The sequence below is a fragment of the Hylobates moloch genome, unplaced genomic scaffold (genome assembly GCF_009828535.3).
Source record: "Hylobates moloch isolate HMO894 unplaced genomic scaffold, HMol_V3 SCAFFOLD_4, whole genome shotgun sequence".
Lineage (NCBI taxonomy): Eukaryota > Metazoa > Chordata > Mammalia > Primates > Hylobatidae > Hylobates > Hylobates moloch.
In genome coordinates, this window is record NW_026652279.1 from 4,832,423 (window position 1) to 4,854,298 (window position 21,876).

Consider the following 21,876-nt stretch of genomic DNA (forward strand, 5'->3'; position numbering starts at 1 on the left):
TGACAAAGTAAGAAAGTTTAGGCTCTACCCTCAGCATACAACACATGACGCCTAGTGCACAGTAGATGCTAAAATCTGCTGAATGAATGATGAAAGTATGTTTCTAAATAAAAGGGTTTAATATTAGCCTTCCATCACTACTTCCCATCTCCAGATTTTAAAACATTTCTTCTGTAGGTGTTCAGTGAAAGACCATTCATGAAAAGAACTATACTGTTGTTACAGGATCAAGAAAAGAGGTGAAGAAATAGAGTCTGGCCGCCAAAGCAAATGTTCAGTCAACAGACCTACTGGAAACTTCTGGACAAGGAAAAAGCTATGTAGTGATATGGAGATTAAGGGCTCTGTAATGAGGTATGGATACAACCCAGCAATCTGGGTCACAGCTGAAAGCCTGATAATTTGAGGTTTCTCTTCAGAGTCTAATAAACTATCTGAAAAGCTGCCAAGTGCTCATCAAGTTCAAGGAACATAGTGCTGTAATAAGATAACCACATCATCAAAGGCCATGCTGATGTTGGTTTGGAGGAAAGGAAATTAAATGCTAAGAAAATTAGCAGTTCAGTAATGATAGAGAATCCAATATTAAAAATACAAAGGTGTTTATAAATTGAGAAATCAAGTTGCTTGATTTCTTTCTTCTTCCTTCCAGACTTATCTGAAAACCTCTAGAAATTCAGAGAGAATAAATGAAGAGATTATTGTCTTATCCTATTAGTTGGACTGTGGATGTTATCCCTGCTGCCATTTGGGCACATGTAATGGCCAAAGAGAAGGCTGGAGTCATGCTGTGCTTGGTTTAGAAGGGAAGAGTGTGATCAGTAACAGAAAAACCAGAAATGGCATTTTCAAAGGGCAGAATGGAAACATCGAGATACAACTGACATCCTTAGCTCATATTCACCACATCTTCAAAATTAGCTGGATTGCTTCACTAAGAAGAGTCTATTTGCCTTTAAAAATACATGAAGATGGCTGGGCGAGTTGGCTTACGCCTGTAATCCCAGCACTTTGGGAGGCCGAGGTGGGCGGATCACGAGGTCAGGAGACCGAGACCATCCATCCTGGCTAACTCGGTGAAACCCCGTCTCTACTAAAAAAAAAAAAAAAAAAAAAAAAATACATGAAGATGTAGATCCTACTCCTTCTAAAATGCACATCTGAGGTATTTTTCAAGTGAAAATATCCACATGGTTTTGAATGAGATAGTTAAGGATAACATATAAAGTTAAGTAGAGGAGCAGAAAGTAGCAGACAGCTGGTACAACTGAGAATCAAATTTACACCAAATTTGAAGGTCACTAAAGGGAAAGAGGAGAGATGGTGCATCTTGAAAATGGTTTTAAATACCATATTATCATCATCATCATCGCTGTCAGCTTTGCATTTCATGAAGATGGAAAGCAGGTCTGTCTTAGCCTCATTTCTCAGATAATACAACCTATTCTCAAATTATCTCACTTAAAAAATTTTTTTGATACAGGGTCTCACTCTGTCACCCAGGCTAGGGTGCAGTGGTGAGATCACGGCTCACTGTAGCCCTGACCTCCCAGGCTCAAGTGATCCTCCCGCCTCAGCCTCCAGAGTAGCTGGGACTGTGGGTACATGCCACCACACCCAGCTAGTTTTTAAATTTTTTGTAGAGATGGGGCCTAGGCTGGTCTGAAACTCTTGGACTCACATGACCCTCCCACCCTGGTGTCCCAAAGTGCTGGAATGGAGCTGTGTGCTCAGCCTACCTTACTTTTTTTGAGTTACCTTTAGAATTCAACTCAGATAGCGACATAATTGACTGCATCTTCCCAAGGGTCTATGAAAAATAAAAACAACACTGATTCATAATAAACTTTGCCATTTTACTTTGAATATTATGTTGAGTATGAATTTCTTCTATGAGATTTATCCACTAATTCTCAAATAAACAGAATAGATGTTAAGAAACTCCGTGGGCAAATTCAGAGACATTTGTTAAACTCTCTTGCAAAATTTTCTCTTATGTTTTGATAGACATGGTTCATGTTACAACAGACAACTGATATGTAACTGATATAATCGCTCTTTGATACATGTCATTTCTCATTTGAGATAAAAATGACAGTTACTGGCAGAACCTCATAAAGAGAGAGCATGGGAACTTTCACAAAGCAGCAGCAGAAATCAGATTACAGCTTCCCCTAGGATACGATATGCATAAGAGGAAAACATTAAGCACATTTTGGGTTTGGGAAGCACCTAGAAATTGCTTTGTTTGGTAAGGAGAAGAAGGTCCAGAAAATACGAAATTAAACAAGAAACAATTTCAGCAGAGTGAGGATGAAAGTGATACAATATCATTTCTGTATTCTTGCTCCCACGAGTTGATAAGAGTGGTGCAGAGCTGAGAGTGTAGTCTGCGAGAAAGTGAGTAAATCTGTAATTTCAGACACTGATGATAAGGCATGACAGGTACACTATCTTTGCTGCCTGTCTACATACAGTCTGCCAGCAAGAAAAGAGGAGGGAGGTAAATTAAATCTCTGCTTTGCTGCCCGCCTATGCAGACTTCATATGAAAGCTGCTATGGTCAGTCTGAGGCTATTTTCAGGGATGGAGTCAGAGAGCTCTGTCCCACCAGCCTCAGGGCATCAGGGCAGTGGCTACTGCCACCGTGCCTTCTGCATCACTGTGGTGTGAGATGATCTAAGAGGGCCAGCCAATGAAGAGTTTCTATTTTAATAGTTAGGTTTCACTTTAATGCATATTTTTTTTTGTAAAAAAGAATATATCAAAGCTGTGATTTTACGTACATTACCTAAGATAAAGACAGGTTTAAAAGGTGAACTTGGGGCCAGGCACAGTGGCTCACGCCTGTAATCCCAGAACTCTTGGGAGGCCAAGGTGGGTGGATCACCTGAGATCAGAAGTTCGAGAGGTCAGCCTGGCCAACATGGAAAAACCCACCTCTACTAAAAATACAAAAATTAGCCAGGCATGGTGTCATGTGCCTGTAATCTCAGCTACTCAGGAGGCTGAGGCATGAGAATCGCTTGAACCTAGGAGGTGGAGGTTGCAGTGAGCCGAGCTTGTGCCACTGCACTCCACCCTGAGTGACAGTGAGACTCTTAAGCTCAAAAAAAAAAAAAAAAAAGGTGAATTTGGGAGTTGGTTTAATAAGAAACATTAAATAATCATCCAGCTAGTACTCGGAAATGGCAAAGATCATGAAGGTGGTATGTTAACGCCTGAAGTCTAGAAAACAATTCAGAAGATAACTTTCTTCATATCCCATTGTTTTGATGGTTTCTTTGTTGAGACGTTTGGTATTTGTTTTCATTTACAGAATAACTGTGTTTAAGGTAGAAATTTGGAGAGACATAAAAAAGCACAAATGAAAATCATAAAAATCAACCATAATGCTATCCTTTAGAGATAAGCACAGTTAACATTTTGTTCTTTGCCTGTCCAGTACCTTTTTCCATCCTTTTTTCCCATAGAAATGGGACTGTGCCTGCATATTGTGCTTCATAGCCAGATTCCCCACTTAGCAATATCTAAGGAACATTTTCCCACATGGCAAGCTTTCTTCTTTAACAACTCTTTTATTGCTGTTCTATTGGAAAAAGAATATTCCCTTGTATGGTTAAATCAAAATCTAATTAATTAATCCTATACTGTTGGGAATTAAGCATGCTTCCATCTTTTCACTGTCATATAGAAGACTGCAGTGAACATCTTTGGACTTAACGCTCTTGCACACACTTCTGTGTACCTACTTGTAATGAATTCCTAAAGGTAGAGCTCCTAGGTCAAAAGGTTTTCCCATTATGAAGGTGTTCTGCTGCAAACTAACAGATTACAGAAAGGCTACATTAAGAATTTATTGCCACAGTAACTTTTGAGAATAGCCATTTCTATATTGTCATAGAAATGGGTATTATATGTTGTGAAATATTATCATGACCAATGTTTTCTTTCTTTTAAAACACTTTTGTTTGCCAATACACTCCTGAAACTTAGATTACTAAAGACATAGAAATCAAAAAACCATATATTTAGAATTCATGTGTATTTTTGTATGTATAAATTACTTTCACATATTCTTTTGCCCTAATTTCTATTGATATGAAACCCTGAAACAATAATCAGATTTAGATATGAATAAAGAGTAAAATACTAAATGTCTTAAGTATCCCTGTCCCAAGAAGAAGTACTTTCCTTTATCTTGTAATTTTCTTTTGTTGGAGACAGAGTCTCACTCTGTTGCCCAGGGTGGAATGCAGTGGCGTGATCTCAGGTTCAAGCAATTCTCCTGCCTCAGCCTCCCTAGTAGCTGGCATTACAGGCATCTGCCATCATGCCCGGCTAATTTTTGTATTTTTAGTAGAGACAGAGTTTCACCATGTTGGCCAGGCTGGTCTTGAACTCCTGACCTCAGGTAATCCACCCTCCTTAGCCTCCCAAAGTGCTGAGATTACAGGCACGAGCCACCGTGCCTGGCCTATCTTGTAATTCTTTTTTGGCTAAGAGTACAATCTTTATTCTGGAGAGAGAAGATATTATTCTTTAATATTATTGTACTTTTTTCTATTTCACAAAAAAAGATGTTGAGGGTAAAATGAGTTGGATTAATTCATTTTTTAGGAGAAAACAGTAAAATATGATCCTGCCGCTCAATTCAACAAGTACAAAAACACTGAGATAAGACAAGAAACGGCATAGCAATGGATTCACTCCAATGAAGCTGAGTTTGAGCAAGCACAGAAAATATGCATAAGCTGTTGCAATAAGAAGAAAAATTAATCCCTAGAATAATTTTGTACCTAGAAGGTTTAAGAACACTTGACTGCCTCTGTAATTCTGAATCTTGCTTATAACTCAGGTGGATGATTTGTCAATATTGAAGCTATGGCACCTTCTTGTGGTGGACATGCTGGTGGAGGGGATAGTGGTGGTGGAGGATAACAGCACCTGCTTCTCCCATTCTAAAACTGTTACATGGTGGGACGTAGTAATATTTTAAATAAAATAATGATTAAATTTAATTTTATATTGATATTTGAAATTTCAAAATACTTTTTGACCCATCACGAAAAACCTTTCATCTCCAGATTTGTAATCAATGTTTTCAATCAAAGTTGGATGAAATGAAAGTAGATACCAGCAATATCTTTGAATGTGATGCATGTGTTGTATTATGAAATGCTAAACAGACTCTTACTAAAACATCCAGAAAATTCTAGGTGATATATCATAGTTGATAAGACCCTACCTACTAGTTAAAATAATTTTCCATTATCCATTTATTAATTCAATAAACATTTACTGAGCATTCACTCTGTGCCAAGATTTTATACACTGGGAATATTAGCAAACAAGGCAAAGATGAATCTCTCTGATAGTTCTTTGAAGGTGAAGGGCAACATAATTACCGGGAAGGAAGGTCCTTGTTTAAAATGCAGATTCCTGGGCCATGCTCTGAGGCTGCAGAATGAGAAACTCTAGGGTTGGGGCCGGGAATGTGCACTTTTAAACTGCTCCTAAGAGACACCCAGTAAGAATTTCAGACTGCAAAATAGGCACATAATAAATATTTGTTGAATAAATGAATATAATGCTAAGGTTAGGCAGGATATCAAGATATGAGATACCTCGCTTCCCCAATCCTCCATCTAGAGGAAATACAGGCCCATTCTGGGGTGGACTCGAGCAGAGCCTCAGCTCTCGCCATCAGAACCACTCAGAAATTCATGATGTGACTAATATACAGGTATTGGGCATTTTGCAAGCTTTCCATTTAAAAAAATTATTCTTGACAGGCAGGTGCTAAGTTCAGTTGTCTTCCCAGCAGAGGAAGCACAAGCCCTTCAACTGGCAAACACCAAAGGCAGAACCATATTTTTTTAAAAATTGATTTTTAGCATTTTTGACACATGGAAAACAGGCCTTACTCAAAGGGCCAACTTACCCATTAGACACAATAAGCTCAGTGCCTAGGGCCCCTGAGACTTCTAGGGGCTCACAAAAATGTTTTATTTATTTATTTTTTAAATCAGAAGAAAAGCATGAATATAATCTAGCCTAAATTGTATTCAACTTTTTGCCAGTAGAGTAATAAAATATAAGTTTTAATCCTTTTTTAAAAAAAAATCAAGAAGCATCTCATAGAAGTTGGAATGCAGCTCTGCTTACCCACAGCTCTGGGCCCAGGTGAGAAACACCTTACCTGGCAGGCATTGTACAGGAGCTGATGTTCGAACTTCTTGATCCCAAGAATGTTCTGGAACATCTCGTAGAGTTGCTCCTTGCTCAGAATCAGCTCGGAGGCTGCGCTGGCTGTCATCCGGGCCTGCTGCTTCCGGGGGTCCTCTTCTCCACGGTAGATGGCATCAAATTTGGCCATCCAGGAGCTCAGCACAGTCTCCTTGCTGAGGCCGTCAATCTCAGGCAGGCTGCGCACTCTCTTCTCAATGTGCTTCTTGAAGACCTCCCGGGAGTCGTTGGCGGAACAGCCTCCACTCTGAACCATGCGGGCCACACGGTCGCTCTTCAGGAACACCTGAGCAAGAACAAGGCGGGCCAGGAAAGGCAGTAAGAGAGTTGACCACAGAGGTACCAGTTCCCTGGGGCTGGACACTGGGCCAGCCCACCTTATGTGCATCGCAGGAGGAATCACTGTGGGTCTCGTCCTGCCCCACCACCTCCTGGCTGTGCAAACTCAGAGTGGTCACTTACACATTCTGCTTCTGTGTCCACATCTGTAAGATGAGAATAACAATTGTACTTACCAGGTTGGTGCAAGGATTAAATGAGATGATACTATCACGAGAGGCAGCACATAGTATACAGACCTGTGCCCAGGCTGCATAGGTTCTCTGCCCCTTAGTGGCTGTGGGACTTTGGGCAAGTTAACCTCTTTGTACCTCAGTGTTCCCATTTATAAAATGGGGACAATAGTATTTATTTAATGTTTAATTTCTTTTTTGAGAGAGTCTTGCTCTGTCACCTAGGCTGGAATATAGTGACAATCACAGGTCACTGCAACCTCTGCCTCCCAGGCTCAAGCGACCTCCAGCTTCAGCCTCCTGAGTAGCTGGGACTAAGTGCATGCCACCACACCTGGCTATTTATTTATTTAGTATTTTTGGTAGAGACAGGGTTTCACCATGTTGCCCAGGCTGGTCTCAAACTCCTGGGCTCAAGCAACCCATCCACCTCGGCCTCCAAAAGTGCTGGGATTACAGGCATGAGTCAATGCACCCAGAATTTAATTTTTTATTTTAAATAGAGGCAGGGCTTTGCTCTGTTATGTAAGCCAGACTTCAGTGGTGATCACGATGCGCTGCAGCCTCAAACTCCTGGGCTCAAGCCATCCTCTTGCCTCAGCCCCTCAAGTAACTGGGACTATAGGTATATGCCAATAGGCCTCGATAATTTTTTAAACTTTTTGTAGAGACAGGGTCTTGCTGTGTTGCCCAGGCCAGTACGTATTTTAAAATGAGGATTAAATGTGTTAATGTGTAAAACACACATAAAATAGTGCCCGGCCCATGTTACACTTGCTGCTGTTATTATTATTATACGAAAAGTACCTGGCATGATATCAGGCACATAGCATTAAACATTAACCACTATTTGTATCTCCTTTTATCCCTTCAATGATACTTTTAATTGAAAGTATGCAAGTATCAGATAAACATATATTTAATTATCTCTCTTCCTTCCTGAAATGTAAACTCTACTTGGGCAAGGAACGTGTCCTTCTTGTTCCTCACAATGTCTTCAGGTCCTAGAATGTCTTCAGCACCTGACACTTTAAAAGTGAATTAACAATGAACATAGAAGTTAGGTTAAGTTTATTTTGTAGATGAAAAACTGAGACTTCAGAGAGGGGAAGGGACTTTCTTTAGGTAACTCAAATTGTCTAACTACCAATGGGTAGTCTTTTTACTTCACCCTGGTTCCTTCCTTCCCTGCAAGTTCTCCTGCTTGATGAAAACCTCTTCCGCCTGGTGGAAAATCCCTGGTTGGTCTGCTGGTGCTGCCTGGTTGAGTCCTGGGACCAAGCTTTCTTCTATTAAGAAAGTCTTATTTTCGCTCCACTGCCCACCATTCGGAAGCTTACACGAGCTACATGGTTCTGGGGTGTAATACAAGGCAGTGAAGCTGCCGCTTCATATTCACAGAGAGGAAGCATCTGACACGTTTGAGCTGTGTCCTGGTCACACTTCAGAAGGTGCATAAATATCCTTCAAGAGGCAGAGCAAACGTTCATTCCCCTGTCAGATTTCAGGAAATGCACTTGCTGGCCATGAGACAGCATTCCCTGGGGCATCTCATTGCCTCATGCTTCATCACAAAGCGTTTCTGGGGTGGAGAAATGTTTTTTTAAAAAAGGCTCCAGTTTATTGTTGATTTTAATGAACTAATTTAGAAAGGGGGGCTGAGGGTTTGCCTCACAGCGTAGAGGCCATGGCCTGTTTCCCTATGAGTGGGAACTGGTACTCAGATGAGACCTTAGAGTTAATTTGAAAATTAATTATAGACAAAATAGTTTCAAATGAATCCTCAGGCCTTATGAGCCTTAATGAGCTAAATAATTCACCTGCAAACCTGTAACACTTAATGGGGATGGTTTCTCCATCTAGCCAACACATTACAGATCTCAAACACCAGTGTTTTGAGGCTAGTGGAGGAAGTCTCTGGAAAGGCAATGGAGCATTGTGGCAGGAGCTGTAAATCATGATCTCAGGCCAGCTCTGCCTCTAACTTGCTGTGTGACTTGAGTAAATCATCTCCCCTCTCTGATTCTCTGATTTCTTTTTCTTTCTTTTTTTTTTTTTTTGAGACAGAGTCTCACTTTGTTGCCCAGGCTGAAGTACAGTGGTGCGATCTTGGCTCACTGCAACCTCTGCCTCCTGGGTTCAAGTGATTCTCCTGCCTCAGCCTCCCAAGTAGATGGGATTACAGGCATCTGCCACCATCCCCAGCTAATTTTTGTATCATTTTTTTTTTTAGTAGTAGAGACGGATTTCTCCATGTAGGCCAGGCTGGTCTCCAACTCCTGACCTCAAGTGATACACCCGCCTCGGCTTCCCAAAGAGTTGGGATTACAGGCGTGAGCCACCATGCCTGGTCTGATTCTCCAATTTCTTATCCATACACCAAAGGAGTTGAACAATAAGATTTGGGGCTCTCCTTTTAACTGTAATGATGATAAACTTCTCCATGAACCCATTCATCCTTTCTTTGGTTACTCCTTAGGTGGAAGACACTGTACCAGGCGTCAGGAATACAATAGTTGAGGAAGACACAGATTTAGCTCTCATGGAGTCCAACTGACGTAATCCTAATAATGCCATGCAAATATGATTACGATCTGGAACAAGTGCTATCAAGACAAGGGTCCACAAGAACCTATAGCTAGGAATCTATTCTAATATGTGGTCAAGAAAGCCTTCCTGAAAGAAAACACCTTTGAGATGATGCATGAAAGATGGATAGGTGAATGGAGAGCTTTAAGTTATTTTAGAGAGAAGGAACAATACGTGTGAAGACCCCAAGTGCCCGAGGAAATAAGGAGGAGTCAGTGTGGCTGTGGCAATGAGGGCTGGGGGTGACAGATGTGAGATGGGCAGGGAGGGGCCAGAGAGCCCAGGGAGGCATTGAGAAGGAGGAGGTATTCAGGAGGAGGAGGGGATTAGGGTTGTTGGTCTTCATTTTAAGGGCACTGGAAAGCCATTGAAAGTTTTAAGCTGGGACACGGCACAAACCAATTCACATTCTTTGGCTTTAATGTGGAAAACAGACTGATGAAGGAAGCCAAGAAAATAGGCAGGGAGGCCAGTTGAGAGGTGCTTGTACGAGACCGGGTGAGTGTGATGGCAGTGGGGACACTAAGGGGTTAAGCCTTTGTTGTCAGTGCTAATAAACATAAGGGATGACTTGAAAACATTCAATCAACAATGAAGCTATACTCTCCTCTACATCTATGCACATTAGTATCCCACAAACCTGAAATGGGCCTCAGTTATAAGCTCTCAGCCCCAGATTCTTTTTTCCTAAAGCCCTTCCACAGCTGCCGTCTGCCACTGTTTTTGTGACTGTTTGGTAAATATCTGATCTCCATCTAGACTATAAGTTCCAGGGAGGCAGGGTTGTCGTTGTTTGTTTCTATTACTGCTTCTTAGTGCCTGAGACAGTGCCTGGCACGTAGCTGGTGCTCAGTAAGTATTTGTGGAATGAGTGAATGAACTATAAGAGCAAAGCAGACTCCTCTAGCAGGAAAAATATGGAGTGAGACTATGTCTGGATGGGGGTGAGAAGGTCAAGGGGAAACCAGCACACGGTATATTGGTCTCTTAAAACAAGAGGCTTAGGCTAGATTTTCCATGGGACCTGATAACAAGGGGTAAGAAATAAAGATGTTGGCACTTGGGTCCCAGCTGGTGTAACTGGTTGAGTGGTGTATTAGTCTGTTCTCACGCTGCTAATAAAGACATACCCAAGACTGGGTAATTTGTGAAGGAAAGAGATTTAATGGATTCACAGTTCCACATGGCTGGGGAGGCCTCACAATCATGGTGGAAGTCAAGGGAGGAGCAAAGGCACGTCTTACATGGCATGGCAGCAGGCAAGAGAGCATGTGCATGGGAACTCCCCTTTATAAAACCATCAGATATCTTGAGACTTACTCACTATCAAGAGAACAGCATGGGAAAGACCTGCTCCCATGATTCAATTACCTCTCACTGGGTACCACCATGACACGTGGGAATTATGGGAGCTACAATTCAAGATGAGATTTGGGTAGGGACAAAGCCAAACCATATCAGGTGAACCCTGAATCCTGGACATGGCATCTGCTTCACATAGCCCCTTCCTTTGTACATAGTAGCTACTCAATAAATACTTCTGAATTACCAGTGGAAGACAAGTCACCTAACCTCCAACAATCTCACTCTCCTTCACGGTAAACAATGAAGGAATCCAGCCTTTCTTCTTTGATGAGGATCAAACTGAGAAGACTGAAAAGTGGAGGGATCTATCTGTCCTGTGTTAAGATACAACTGCCAGATCCTAGAAAGAGGAGAGATGAGTGGAATGACAAGAACATGGAGGAAGGAGGCCAAAGATTGGGGAGACAGTAAAGATGAATTGCCCAATGGAGACAAGACAGCCATGAGGAGAGAAGGTGGCAGCAGGAAACTATTTTTACAGGCACATCATCTGTCTTGGCTTCTCAGTCTGTCAAAGAGGAAGTGGGGCCTGGGCCAGCCTCACCCTATAATGAATACAAACACTAAGTACTGATGTGCCTGTGTGTCTCTAAAACAACTATTCAAACTCAATTGTGCTGGGAGCTCTGTCTGTATTTTGTATCTGTGTTTGTTTCTGTTTTTGCTTTTTAGTGGCTGACACAAGAGACTTTAACCCCAAGCCCGGTTCTATTTGGGCACATCCATAAATCCTCCCTGCTTTTCTGCCAACTTCCAGACAGGTCATAACGAGAGATGGAAGATAAACAAATAAATATGGAATTGTGAAGGACAGTCAATTCAGCAACTCGACCTCATCCATCAGTCCTTCCCTCCATCACCAGAGCCAAGCAACCTCAAGGTCATTTTAGAAACACACAAACACATCAGTACTTAGTGACTGTTCACATTACGGATGAGGTTGGCCTAGCTCCCATTTGCTTGCTGATAAGCTGAGAAGCCAGGGCAGACTCATTCCTGCTCTGAAAAAGCATATCCTTTCAATATAACTAAGAAAAACCCCTAGATGTTGGAGTAAATAAGGTTTGCAAGAAACACAAACCTTGTTGCTATTAATAAAGGGGCACATAAATAACGAAAGGAGTAGACATCATGGTTAGGAGGGTGGGCCCTGGTATTAGAACACCTGGGTTCAAATCCTGGCTCTGTTGCTTGCTAGCTTTGCCACCTGAGCAATTTACTTAATCTTCCTGGGCTTTAATTTCCTCACCTTTAAGATGGGGGTTATAACAACCTTCCTTTGTAGGATTTTGGTGATCCCTGAATCCTGATTCAGTGATATTATGCCTGCAAGTTGGTTAGCCTGTTGCCTACTATCGGCTAAGAATGTAATACAAGTTAGCTGTTATTTTTAAATAGAATATCATGCAGCCATGAAAAAAGATATATATTTTTTCATTAGCATCCAAAGATGTCCATGATACATGGTTATAATGGACCAGAGCCTTCCAATGGCAGGGGTGAGGTGGGATTGGAGGATAGGAGCATGGCTCTGGATTTAGAATACCACAGGAGATAAGTTTACTGTGGAGAGTATGTCATTTGTGTGACCTTTGGAAAGGTAGGAAGGAGATTGAAAACAACTGTGTTAAATAAAAGAACTAGGTTCTTAATAGTCTGTGGTAATTTCCCACCTTAATATGCAAGCCACATAGTTATCTTGATATGCATAGATACATTAAAAGTACCTGGAAAGACAGAAACCAAAGTTTAATTGTGGTTATCTAGGATGATGGGATTGCAAGTATTTTTTAACCATGTAAATGCAGAGATTTTTCTACATTGTCCGTTTTATTTTTATAGTGGGCATGTTTTACTTTCACGAACATTTGAAACACATCTTTTCTACCTGGAAAAATACAAATTTTACCTTCTTTGAAGCAAGGTGCATTTTCATTTCTAAAATAAAATGTGTTTTCAAATCTTAAAAATATTCTTCACCAAAAAGTAAAGGATTCTGGGCAAAGTTTCAGAAGCAGATCTAGGGCCATGACCTTGTGGTAGGTGGTGCTAGGTTAGGAGCAAAAGTACTTTCCCTTCTCCTTTCTATATCCTTTTCCCCTGCTCCATCTTGTACCTCCCTTCCTCCATGCCCAGGGAGTGAATTGAGTCTATCAACTTTCAACTCTATGCAGCATAGGGACACCATACCACCATGCTCGTTTCTAACCTTAATATATTAATATCTTCTAACATTAATATATTAATAATGGAACTGTCCAGGTATGTATATTCTCATTTAGTCTTGAGAGCAATTAGGCAAGGAAGGTCCTATTACAAATGAAGCAACTAAGGCTCAGACTTGGCTGAGGTTGCAGAGTCAGTGTGTAACAGGACTAGAACTCAACCCACCTCTGTCGGACACAATTTTTATTTTTAATTTATTTAGAGACAGGGTCTCATTCTGTCACCCAGGCTGGAGTGCAGTGGTACAGCTCACTGCAGCCTTGAATCTCCGGCCCCAAGTGATCCTCCCACCTCAGCCTCACAAAGTATTGGGATTACAGATGTGAACTGCACCTGGCCTTGGACACTAAACTCATCCTCTTAATCACTCTGCCTGCCGCCTCCTGCCTCCTCCTTGCTGGGCTTTCCCTGCAAGAATCAATGCTTTAGAGTGGGTAGTTATTCTTCCCCTATGGATGTACCTGTTTATCATGGTATCTCAGGTACCATGGAGTAGTTGTAACCATTCTACTTATTAGAAAATATATTGCTTCATTTTAGAAAAATAGCCAGTGTGACCTGACTTATACTCCTCTTAAATAAAAAAAGTTCAACCATAATAACTAAACAGTGTCTTCTTGCACAGATGAAACCTGCAGTTTTAGCCTGCCAACTGTTCTTCCTCTTCTGATAATAGTACCTCAGTCTTTCTTCCAAGAACCACTTTCTCATTGCATAGGTGCAGTGGGATTGTCGATTGTAGGACTTTGTCCTTCTTTAGCCAAGTGGTGGGTTGGGATCTGAGCCTGGTCAGTAGGACTGCCACTTCTTGAGTTCACATTCTGAGTGGGTTGGCATGAGAATGGACTGGGCTAGAGTAGGTTTATCCCAATTATCAAGTGTCTGTTGTTTCTTACTCTCTGGCTTCCTGAAGTTAAACTGGTCTGATTTCCTTCTTTTCTGAAGCTTAGCTGTTTCTTCTGATAACAACAACAATACCAGCAACAACAGCAAACTATTGTTGTTGTTGTTGTTGCTTCTGCTGTTGTTATGATGATGATGATGATTAGGGCTTAATTTAACCACAGTCGGTTTCTGTTGCTAGCAACTATTCTGTCTGTTGCAACATTCAAAGCTAGTTTGACAAAAATAAACTAGGCATTTATTAAAAAACAAAAACAAAACAGTACAAACAAACAAACAAAAAAAACAACAACAAAAACAACACTCACACACCCCAAACAAAGCTCTAGCAGCTTCACTGGCTGAAGTTCAGACATCAGTTGCAGCATCCTGAAATGAATTTTTATGTCTTCTGCCACATCTGACACTCCCACTTTCTTGCAAATACCCCCATGTTCACTTTCAGGAAGAATTTGAGTTTTGTAAAACTTTTTTATCCACCTATTTTCTCTGATGTCACGACCAGCATGTGAAGAAACTAAAATCAAGCAGGGAGGTAAGGAGGTGAGCACGAGGAGGTGAGTGTGAGGAGGGAGGGAGAGAGCAAGGGAGGGCTTATATTTTGGACATTTTTCTTAAAAATAGTTAGAAAAGGTGTGAGGAACACAGAGAAATGGCTCTCTGATGCCATATCTCAGGATCAGGGGTGTGAGAACCAGACAGAATTGCTGGGCCAGATCTCAGAGCACCCATCCCAGCCCCCAGCCCTTGGCCCTGAAAGCCAGAATTGAAGAGATTAATGGATTAATCTGTTGACCTGCTTGATCCGCTCTGACAATCTGGGCCATCAGGAAAGGACAAAAATAAACCTGTGTGCTCTTGAGAACCATGGGGACCTTGGTCTCCTTTGTCCCATCCCCACTCATGGCTCAGGCCTCACCAACTTGTTGCTAATGGTGACTAGCTTGATTCAGAATCGGCTCGGTGGGCACAGATGGAAAAGGAATAGCACTTCTTCTCTCCTTTCATTTATTAAAAGATGATCTTTACTACTCTAGCATGCTGAGAGATCATTACAGCAGTTGGCCCTCTGTATCCACAGGTTCCACATTCATGCATTCAGCCAACTACAGATACAAAATATAAAAAATAAGAAATAACAATAAAAAGTAATACAAATAAAACCAATATAGTATGACAACAATTTACATAGCATTTACATTGTATTAGGTTTTATCAGTAATCTAGAGATGATTTAACGTATATGGGAGAAGGCCAGGTGTGGTGGCTCATGCCGGTAATCCCAGCATTTTGGGGGGCCAACGCGGGTGTATTACTTGAGCCCAGGAGTTCAAGACCAGCCTGGTTAACATAGCGAAACCCTCCCTCTACAAAAAATACAAAAATTAGTCTGGCATGATGGCATGCACCTATAGTCCCAGCTACTTGGGAGGCTGAGGTGGGAGAATCGCTTGAGCCCAGGAGGTGAAGACCAGCCTGGGCAACATAGCAAAACCCTCTCTCTACAAAAAATACAAAAATTAGTCTGGCATGGTGGCATGCACATGTAGTCCAACTATATGGGAGGCTGAGGAGGAAGGATCACTTTAGCCAGGGAGGTTGAGGCTGCAGTGAGCTATGATATGACTGCACTCCAGTCCGGGTAACAGAAAGGAAACCCTGACTCAAAAAAAAAAAAAAAGAAAAGAAAAGAAAAAAAAAGGTATATGGGAGGATGTGCATAGGTTATATGCAAACACTCTGCTATTTTATATCAGGGACCTGAGCGTCTGAGATTTTGTATTTGAGGAAGCCCTGGAACTAATGCTCTGTGGATAGTGAGTAATGAATATACTGCATTAGCAAAACAAGACCGATATCTAAAACTGACTTTTTAAAGTACAGAAATCCCAGAACATTTTAAGATTATTGCTGTTAACGCTATTTTTTAACGTTATTGCTGTCAGTAAACTGGAGTGTGAAGTTGTGGCATGGTATGGTGGAGTGTATGTGTATGTGAAAGAGAGAGAATTTGGAAGGAGGATATCTGTTGGTTTTGTCTGCTGAGCATATACTCCCCCTGTTTTGGTAAAAAGCAGCCTAATGTTTTATTAAGAAACCATTACATTCTTCCTGAAAATGGTTCCAGTGCAGCTGAGCCTGTACTCAGGTGCCAGAGATGGTGGCTGTCCTAAGCCTTATCCCCCCAGGCTATTTCACCCCCATCCACTGTGATTGACTCAAGAAGGGACATACGATCCATGTCAGTCCAACTAAGTCACCCCAGGTCTTTGCTAGGGAGCTCAGCAGGGGTGTTCTCTTTGCTCCTGGAGTTGCTAAACTGGTAGGATGTGCCCTGGGGCTGCCAAGGTCTTCCACATGGAGAGAAGCTGACCAAGAAGGAAGTCAACACAGGGATGAGCACAGTGGAGAGGTGGGAGGCAGATACCCATCCCGCTGGTAACTTTGGAGCCTCTGGATCCAGCCATGGCTGAAGCCAGGCCTACTTGTGGACTTTTAAGTTAATTGAGGAAATAAATCTCTTTTTAGGATTATCCAGTATGACCTAGGTATCAGTCACTTATAATCCGTAGAGTCCTAAGACAGGGGCCAACAGAGAAGCAATTGGAACCCAGAGCTGGGTAGAGGAAGAGACACTAGCTTCTCCATAGCCCAAGAATGAAGGCGAAAGGAGAAAGGAAGGTGTGATCAACTTGGAGAGCTCCCAACTAAAGTGTTAACCCTGATCTCGTGATAGAGAACCTTCGCTTCAGAGGATTAGCCTTCCCTGGAAAAGTGAATCTAGGACTCCCCAGAGTATTTACTAATGAAGAGCAGTTAGGTCATTAACACCCCACATCCTTTCTTATGTTGCTCAAATGCTAACATTAAATATTCAGTAATTTCTCAATGTCTGTATTCTTACCAGACAAAAAAAGAAACTGTTTCCAATAAACTAGCCACTATAGAGGACAACATTGGGATCACTATAGATGTAATGGTAATTTCCAGAGACTCATTAGCCCATTGATGACTATGAATTTTCACATTTAAGTGATAGAAATGACACTTTCTTTTAATTTATGCCATTAGTCAAATGAGCTTTCTAATTAAGATTTGCAATCTACAAATTTATAAACTCTGGTGAATGACTGTAAATATGGAGAACTATCGATAGGGGTCTGCTTGGCCTGACAAGGGTTCTGCCATTACTCTCCCACTGGCTTCCAGAACTTGAACAAAGAGGGAAAATTAATTTCATTCCCGGGCAGTTTCTAAACAAAACCTTTGTTAAATATATTCAAGTTATTCACTATCATATATCACTGTGATTCCAAATCTGATTTCTACTCCCCATGAAATTCAACCAAATAACTGTACCATATCAGATAAAGCAGCAAGTTTGACACTCATTGGTGATAATGAATGATGCTTGTAAAATTTTAAAAGATTTAAATTTGGACAACTATAAAAACAAATTTGACTTCTAAAATAGATCCAAGTAAAAATTTCATGAAGAAAATGGTGTGTAAAAGGAGTCTGTGGTTGGTCCCAGCAAACATCACAAAGATTGTTTACTATTCAATGCTAATTAGCAAACCAATCAATAATATTTTCACAAGATCTAACTGCAGTCTTACTCTCTCCATGAAGGAAGGAGTCAAGTGCTTTAGCAAGTGGGAAGAAGAGTTTTGCCAAATCAGGATTTTGCCTCTACCGAGGCTTCAATTAATTAACATATTGAAAGCATCTGTTGTGGGCTGAATCAGATGGGCAGACTAAGTATGTGCTTAGAGCACCAGCAAAGCAGGCAAACCAACATTTTTGTTTTGAAATAATTTTTTATCTAATAAATAAAGGAAACAAAGAAGGAAGGAAATCAGTGAAACAATCCCAGGGGAAAATCAGATTTTGTTAGGTTTTTCTTATACCTATCTTCAAGTTTATCATTATTACTGTGAATTGTATATAGCAGGATATCATAAGCTTTCAGTGCTTAGGAGCTGGTCTCTAATGGTTGTCATCTAGCCTTGACAATGCATAAGACATTTGGGGCATAGGATTCCAAACACAGAGAGTATTTGCCTGGTTCACATTAAAATAGATTAATATAAAGTAAAATGTCACTCAGTGACCAAGTAATCATATTTGAAAATATGCATATGAGGAAAGCATTGCCAATAGGAAGGTATGGCATGTCCACTTCTTAATCATGTAGAAATAATAGCCAATATGCACACTAAGAAAGAACACTTATAAAATTTAAAAATATTTGCAGAAATACAAATCCACTTTACTGAAAAGCTTCTGAGGTCTAGTGGTGACAATTTACCTGTAATACATACTCAGAACACATTCTCTCTTTTGTAGATTTTCTCTAGAGAACAGCACTGCATTTTGGACAGTGGTTCCAGCTCCAGAAAAGAAAGCAGCATTTTTTAAAAAAGAATAAGGAAGTTCATGAAGCCACCATCCTTTGGAGGTGCTAACATCCTTTAAAAATGGTATAAGTGGTGAGAAAAATGCTCCTGACTCAAAGTCACAGGTTGTGATTTTTCATAGCTGTGCGACCTTGAGTAATTAATTTAACCTCTCTGAGCCTCAGTCTCTTCATCGGTAAAATGGAAATACAATCAGACCTAATTCATAAGACTGTTATATCTTGTATGAAAAACACTCAGCATATTGCCTGGTATAAAACTCCGTTGTTAAATAGTAGCTTACATTTAGTTTTCCCCAAAAGAAAATACTGTTATTTCTTAACATTGTAACCAATCACCAACCCCTTTGCCTTAGGAGGGATGACCTTGTGAACCAAAACGATTGTCCCCATTGCCCTGCAGCTCAGACTCCCCAGGCCTAGGGCTTGAGTGGTCTTGGCATTGCTTCCGAACAGTGATTCTCACCTCATAGTAACTCTGCACAGCATTCATGAAGGCTTCGTCAGCCATGATCTGGGTTTCCCCGTTGAGGAAAGCCTGAAACCTGTCCTTGACTGTCTGCAGCTGCTGTTTGCTGATCTGTAAGAAACAGAAAAAGAGGGAAATGTGAGAACTTGTTCTAAGGATCATGGATACTTTATGCTGAAGATGCCAGACCCATTGGTGTATTGGAGCTGGCTTGTACAGGTGTGTGCCAGCTGATTAGTGAATCTGTGGAAACTTCTGTGAGCCAGTGTTAAACACAGCCATTATTTTAAAATAATATATAGTTAAATAAATTATATTAAAAACAAAGTTAATACACTTTTAATACTTAAAATTCATTGCCTCCTAGTTATTTTACCACATTTCACTTTTAACAGTGCTTTTGAGGTTACTTACACCTATGGTTTTGCATGAGGGAAATTCTATGTAAGGGAGGGCTACCACCCATCTCTTCCCAGCTCCACATTCAGTGTTGTCTCATTGGTAGCTTCATATCAGCCAAGGTGGGAATATTTATACCATGGAAATTGGCAAATGCTACAAAACAGTTTTTTTTTCCCTCCTGAGAGATGGTTGTTAAACATGTAATAGCGAACACAGCACTGCACATGCCCCTCTGGTGGTCTGAAATACCTTGATGAATGCAGCATGACCATATGCAGAGGTTTTCAAACTTTATTGTTGTTGGTACATCCATGATCACATGACAGATGATGTTTGGGTACAGGATATACTTCCGGGATATGGCATAGAGAATTTGGGTACTAGGTTATGTACAATTCCTTGCCTATCAATCCCACCTTTCTTTCTTAGGAAAACATTCCTAAAAGATTCATACTCATTCCTCCTCCTCACCCCTTATCTGGCTCTATCCTACCATCCATCAGGTATCAATGCAGGCAGCACTAATTTATGAAGCCCTTCCCAGCCCCTAGGCTAGGGGCAGGTCTTCCTGCTATGTGATTCCACAGCACAGTGTTTATTTAACTGCTTGATGATGATTAAATTTGTTACATGATGTGTCTTTTCTTGCTATCTTATTCATCGATGTTTTCCCGGGGCATAGCTAACTGCCTTACATGTGCCAGAGACTCAGGGCTGATTACATGAATGAATGAATGGAGTGTATGCAAGACAGGTTATTTTCAGGTATCTTTTCATTGGTTCTAATTTATATAAAATATGTATATTAAAAAGTCAGCCAAAACTTTGCTGTTTTAAAAGTTAAAAACTTTTAACTTGAAATAATTAAACTTTTTGTAAAAAGTTATGCTTTATAATGGATCATGAGAAACTACCTGTGTAAACCACTGTTCTACTGCAAAAAGTAAGATCAGTCCAGTACCAGTTCTGTTGGCCACGGTGTCATCTGGAAAAAGCTACTTATATTCTGCATTGACCTGAGAGTGAAGAGCCAGCCTTTCTGGATCAGGGCTGGGTTTAAATAAATTTTATCTCATTCTTAGTTTTCTCACTTGGAAAATGGTGGTAATTCTAATTACCCATTGTCCTGGGATAGTTATAGTTATTCAATAACATAATGAGTTCTTTTGAAAAATTAAAAGTTTTTATATAAACCCAAGTGATTTTACCATTAGAGTCAATATAATTAGAAAATAAAGTTTAAAGCTTTAGGAGACCCAAAGCCAGCATGAGTTTTGACTCAGTGAAGAAACAAAAACAAAACAGAATTTTGTTTGTGACACAGATGGAAGCTGGGTGCATTCACTAATTTTTGTATCTTTGGAAGAAGTTGGTGAAGAGTGAAGTCAAGGGTAGATTAAAAGGGGTTAGAAATTTATCAGACTCATATTTGTTACATTCTAGGGCACCACTACTCAATGTTAGCCACATGTATAATTTTAAGTTTTATAGTAGCCACATTAAAAAATAGAAACAAGTGAAATGAATTTTGATATACTTTATTTAACCTAATAGAGCCAAAATAACGTTTCAACATGTAATCAGTATTTAAATTATTAATGAGACTGTTTACATTTAAAAAATGCTATGCCTTTGGAATCTGGTGTAGTTTACCCTTACAACATATCTCAATTCAGAGTAACCAAATTGCAGGTGTTCAATAGCCACATGTGGCTAGTGGCTATTGCACTGGACCAGTTCAGACCTAAAACATGGAATAAACTCACTTCTAAGTTGCTTAAGCTTTCCTGCTCTGACCCATGGATATTGATATGTGAAATTGAAGAGAAAATCACAGTTATTTTTTATGTGCTTGAAACCATTTGAACTGAAATATTAGGTAGCAGTTGATTTGCTCATAAAAATGATACCCATAACACAAATTTATTTTAAGCAGGCCAGCCTTAATCTAGTTCACAAATCCTAACAGTATAGGACCGCATCTCACAGGATTTTTTGCTCAGAATTCCTTCTAAAACAGTGTCAATACCAGCTTTGCGTGATTTTGGGAGTGGGGTGGGATGATGGGGCAGGAGAGGAATGGAGGCCTATAGACCTCGCTTTTGTCTTAAATGATTAAGTAATTGAAATAAAATTATGCACATACCATATGAATGATCAAGACTGATTCTTGACCCAGGCCAAATCTATTATCTCTCTAACCTTCCCTTAAATAAGTGTGGTGCTCATTTAGTTAAGAAATATTTACAGAGCAACCACCCTCTGCCCAGCCCTGCACCAGACACTAAGGGTTCAGTGGTCAACACACTCAAACCCTGATCTCACCCGTTATTTCTTAGGGCTGGGCACTAAGGAATCAAAAGAGATAAGGGCTTTTCTTCAGGGATCTTATAGTCTAGGTGGAGAGGAAAAGGCAAACCAAAAAGCACATAAAATTATGATTCAGGATTTCAGAGAAGAGAAATTACAGAATATAAAACTCTCAAAGGAGAAAGGAGCTAAGGAACTTCAGGAACACTAATTTTAGTCAAGTTCAGAGAACACACATCACAAAGCCACACAAAGCATCCCTTGCTTCCCTAGTCGCATTAAGCTCTCAGCAGGAGAGTTGGGGGCATGGACTTCAGTGGCAGAACTTTGTTTATGTATGGGTTTTGCCACCTACTGGTTTATAATTCACTACTTTTCTCACCACTAATTCAACAAGCCTAGTGTTTATTTAGTCAACTCACTAGCCATGT

General features: G+C 40.5%; 1 protein-coding gene across 6 annotated transcripts in view; it reads right to left on the minus strand.

Moving 5' to 3' along the window:
• CADPS (calcium dependent secretion activator) overlaps positions 1-21,876 on the minus strand; it is a 487,405-nt gene that overhangs the window by 357,045 nt on the left and 108,484 nt on the right. For all 6 annotated transcript variants that reach the window (XM_032149412.2, XM_058437125.1, XM_058437123.1 and 3 more), the window contains exons 2-3: positions 18,731-18,844; positions 6,203-6,535 (exon numbers count right to left, since the gene is read on the minus strand). In XM_032149412.2, the coding sequence (XP_032005303.1) occupies positions 6,203-6,535; positions 18,731-18,844 (447 nt within the window). The remainder of the gene's footprint in view (positions 1-6,202; positions 6,536-18,730; positions 18,845-21,876) is intronic.